At 34.7% G+C, this 5,142-nt stretch overlaps 1 protein-coding gene across 1 annotated transcript; it reads right to left on the bottom strand.

The window, feature by feature from the left end:
• Positions 1–476: 476 nt before the first annotated feature.
• Positions 477–1,228, bottom strand: LOC105958876 (uncharacterized). The gene has a single exon (XM_012982884.2). It carries the CDS (start codon positions 1,082–1,084, stop codon positions 692–694), a length of 393 nt encoding a protein of 130 aa, XP_012838338.1. The 5' UTR covers positions 1,085–1,228; the 3' UTR covers positions 477–691.
• Between the last annotated feature and the right edge of the window lie 3,914 nt (positions 1,229–5,142).

The following is a 5,142-nucleotide window of genomic DNA, read 5'->3' as shown; positions in this document are numbered from 1 at the left end:
TTGACCAACTAATCAAATTCTAATGTTACTGATTAGATTTTTATCCCCGTCCGATTAATTTTTCAAGTACACGAATATCTCTACAATACCAGGAAGACATGAGCAGCAATCATAAAAAAACGCACACGACCAGAACAATTCGTATATCGAATATACACAAGTCATTTTTTCATAGTAACAAATAAAAGGACATGCTCAAAAGTTAGAAACAATCGATTTTCGAGTACGGGAAACAATTGATCATCTAAATTAATTAACCTGGAAACTAAAGGGAATTTTCGAACCAGCTCAATGAATTTCTTTCAAAATGAACAACTACTAAACACGCATAATCGAACTACAACTCAAGAAGTAACCGGATTCCAATATACTAAGTAAACCCTAATTTCCATCAGATCAAATCAACCAACAGGGAAAAAAGATAACTGTAGAAGACACTGATTTCATAAAATTCTTCGGTAATCGGAAACCACACGAAAATCAACAGAAACTAGCAATTAATTAAAACGTGTAAGAGCACCATACAACAACATAAACCGAAAAATCGAAAATCAAAAATCGAGAATCGGAATCAGATCCTAAACAATTATTTAAACCATAATCTCAGTTCATGAAAGAAAAAAACATTTCGCAGAAATAATGTAGGAAAATACTAACATTTCTGAAAAATTCAATCGATCGATCGAATCGATCAATCCTGGGCCTTCAATTTCTCGATCCGCTTATTGAGGACATCGATCTTGACGACGAGGGCGGTGACAGAGTAGAGCAGCCAGTAGAAGACGAGGGCGGAGGCGATGAGGAGGGCGTTGCGCTGGGACTTCATGATTGACTTCTGGTGGCGGAGATGCTCCGACGGTGTGCAGGATTCGGACTCGCAGTGGGGGAGGTGATCGTACTTCCAGTAGATATCCATCAGCAGGAAGAGGCAGAAGGGGACGACGGAGAGGAACGGCTTCAGGAGGCTCCGGGTCACGCTGATTAGCCCCTTGCGGATCGGGTCGAGACCCGGCAGGGTGAGGAAGAGGAGCATGATCGCTTCCGCCGCCGCGGCGTACCCGAGAACCACCCATTCCAACGCCATTTTTTTGGTTGTAGAATCTGATCTGAGAGAGAGAGAGAGAGAGAGAGAGGAAAAGGGGAATTTCGCTTTGGGAGAGAAAATGAAGAAGCGAGTGGGTTGGTGGTGACTGGTGAGAGAGAGAGTGTTGGTTAAGAAAAGTATCTTTTGATGGGCCTATTGGGCTCATTTTTCTTTATTTATTATTTCTTTTAGATATTCTGTATTAATAATAAATATTTCTTACTATTATTATTTTTTATATATTCTATATTTATATATCGTCATAATAACTTAATTACAAAATTGCAAAATAATTAATGTATTTATTTATGTATTTTTGTTATATTATTATAATATTACTTATATCTAGAATAAAAATAAATATAAATATAATTTCGCGAGCTGATTTGTGAGCTCATGGACAACTATAATTAGACTCGAGTTCGAGCTCGTCAGAAATTTCGAGCTTGTGCTTTTGTGAAGTAGTTCGTTTCATTTACATTCCTAGACTTTCAAGTGTTGTATCTATTATTGGATTTCATTACCCATGGTGCTAAACCCCCGGCCACTGAGTTAGGGTTTTAAGAGCCGGAACCGGCTCGAATGGAAGATGATTCTGGAATGGTAGTAATCCACGGTCTCTAGACTGTTCCAGACAACTCGAACGGGTTAACTGGTGCCCCGGTGGAGTCAAAATAACCGTTGAATATTAGTTATATTTTGTTAAAAGACTAAACAACAACATGCTGGATTTGGTTAGAAATGAATAGGTATGATTGTCAATGTTTAAAAAAAAGAAAAAAAAAAAAAGAGAAAATCATTTTTTGATTTTATTTTTATTTATTAAAAAGGTTAAATGCCCGGCTTAACTCGGCGGCTGATGGGTCTTAGAAATTTTAACCAGCGAAATTATTTTTCAGTTAAATTTTGACCCATACGAAAGGCATAGCGATCTGGGCATTGTCTCGAAGAGAGGCTCGGTGAAATAAACATGTTTGTGAAGATGCGGACTACCTTCACCTAGACAAAAAGACTCTATGAAGCTTGAATGTTCCCGAGGATTGCGTTTGGGCCTTCCTTGCGCAGGTTAGGTGGAAGGAAAAGAAGGCCTCCTTCAGAGGGGGCCCGAGCCATGTGTGCGATAACACTATGGAAGAGCTAGAATTCTAGCCTTGTGTCAGGACCTGCGGTCTTAAGGAACAGTCTCAGGTAGACAGTTTCTATGGGGCGTAGGCCTCCCAAAAGGTGTAACCAGCTTTTGTATACAGCCCGGTGCTTGGTCGGTCAACTAATTGATCGGTCAATAAGTTGGGTCTTTCTTGTACTGTGTGTATGTCTACTGTACCCCTAGATATTCTCGTGTCGGTTGACAACATGAAATTTCGCAGCCGACGTGTAGCATGTCGCCTCATGAAATGGAGATTGTTATGATGCGCGATATGTGCGGGCTTATCTCCTAGTAATATTCCTCAACAATGTGGCTTTTTTAACAAAATGTCCGACCAATCGATTGCTCTACCATACCTATTCATAATCTAATATTTATTTTATTAACGTTCTAGAGATTCGGAAAAATCATAAATCATAGTTTTAGAATTTGAAATGAAAAATATTGTTCTAAAATCGAAAAACATTTCAATCAGAATAGGTGAAATTCTAAAATGTCGTTCCAATTTTCACCACTGTTAATACTATTATCATATGTCATCACACATATTTTTTTTTATCACACGTTTTTTATAGGGAAATGAGTAATAAATATTATCATATCAAAATTTCAATAATGGTATGATATGAGGGGTTTGATACGATTGGCATATCAAACCTATACGAGCTGACTTGTGAGGTCATGGACTGTAAATGGGCTCGAGTTGGCTCGACTCATTTTCATCCCTAGAATTTCACATGTTGTATCTACGATTGATTTTCATTATCTAACGATGCACACCTACATATTTCATTTCTTACATTACACATGTATTCATCGAAATATATATTTTTCGCACACATTTATTTATATGAGTATATGTAAAATTATGTGGACGAATTTATGAACTTTACAGATTTCAATAAAAAAAAATGGATTATTTTTTCTTTAAATCCCAATATTTGGCAATCCAAAATTTCATATAAAAAAAAGACATATAAGAAATTTTAATTGATTTTAATTTTTCACCTATGTAGCACGAACACGAAAATGGTGATATTATGGAAATAGGGAAACGAACATGGGGAGAAGATATATTCCAAAAATTGGGCGGTAAGGAAACTTGGGGAAACATGTAAATATTAAAATTATAGGGTATATTTTTAAATATGCTATATAAGCATGTATAAGTTTTTATTTATATGTAAATTATTTTTATATATTTTCATACAAACATATTCAAAATAAATCTTAGTATCAACAATCAATTTGCAATTGATCATTCAATCGTGTAAATAATTAGGAAAGCAACAAAAATATTTGAAAATTTGCATAAGCTTATTTAAAAATGTTCTTAGTAGACCAAAAAAACTAGCTGAAACAACTAAATTCGAAAGTATATCACTTGAGATAGGAATATTCTAGAAATATATAGGAAGTCGTCACCAACTTGTAGAGATTTCTAAATACTCCTAGACACATCTCCACTGTACTGATCAACCTTCTAGAATGTACCTAGAATATTGATTGAGTCGCTCTCAATCATAAGATTAAATTCATTTACATTATGCATTAGGGAAGTTAAGTAGTATAAACATGAGCACCATTTCATTTGTAAACCTATCAAACATACTTATAAGCACTTAATAAAACACATAAAAAATACCAAGTCCTCAACAAATGATTTATATTAAATATCTTAGGGCATTCAAATTCTCAGAATCGGCCATGGACATGAATTACATAGTCAGTGAAGATATCTTAGACCCATGATATGCTAAATTAAAAATTTGTGAGCGCTGAATCTTTAGAAATGTAGTTGAATCATGCACTTATAATGGCACCAAGGTGCTAGACGATAAATAATAGGGTTCAATCAATCACCATAGTGATGGTTAATGATAGCCAATCACACTTTTTTAAAATATCATTCCATCTTCTTTACATTGCCCTTTAGTTTTATCAAAGAAAGCTTTCTTCAACAAGTCACAAGTCACAGTTTTGTATAAGCTCCGTAACTTTTATGTTGTGGATATTTTTTAGCCTCTCTTGCAACGATTTGATAGACTTGTTAAGATGCTTGAAGTACCTATCTAAAGAACTAAACTACTTAGTTGAATTAATCACATGATCAAACGGTTAAATTTTGTTTAGGAAGTACCAATTTTTCGTTGGCTTAAAATTTGTACAAGTATGCACTAGTTTTAACTTCGTATATAAGAAAATTTGTTTTCATTATATACATACACGAAGAAACAAGAATATAATCAGTATGTAGAATTATTGCAGAAATGAACACATTTGTTAGACATTGTTTGTGTCGATCTTCCAAAATATCATCTATAACTGTGAAATACTGAATCCACGTTAAGTAGTGTTCCTTAAGCACATTTGTTGAATTATTTGAATTTTCTAATTAAAACTTGGACATTGGAAATCAGAATGATAAATAGTGTTTGAAAATTGAAAAAATTCAAATCAAGTCGGTGGAAATTAAAAATTTCGTTCCAACTTGCACGCGTAGTTTTACCAAATGAACACCTCTATGTTAATAGTCACACTAATCTTTCCAAGATTCCAACCGCAAAATTCAAGATAAATTGATTGCAGGAGCAATTTGATATAACCCCACAAGTATTAAATTAGATAGTTACAGATAGGACCCGCAGTTGAGTCGGGCCGACCCAAAACCGGGCCTACCCAAACCAAATTGGTCGGCCCAAATTTATTTTTGCCGATCCTAACTAATTATGAGTAGGGTCGAGTTTGAGTCATTTCATTAAAATCGATGAGGAAAACAAAATTCAAATTCAGATATTTTCGAATCGAAATCCGCGTTAGACATAGCAATCTATTAAAGTAGTACAAGCATTTCTTTTAATTTTTCTTTTAAATCATTTTGCAAACACTACTCAAAGAAAGTTAACTAGAG

The sequence above is a fragment of the Erythranthe guttata genome, chromosome 11, assembly GCF_056151865.1.
Source record: "Erythranthe guttata isolate IM_541 chromosome 11, IM_541, whole genome shotgun sequence".
In the NCBI taxonomy this organism is placed as follows: domain Eukaryota; kingdom Viridiplantae; phylum Streptophyta; class Magnoliopsida; order Lamiales; family Phrymaceae; genus Erythranthe; species Erythranthe guttata.
This window is presented reverse-complemented; position numbering and strand designations above follow the sequence as displayed.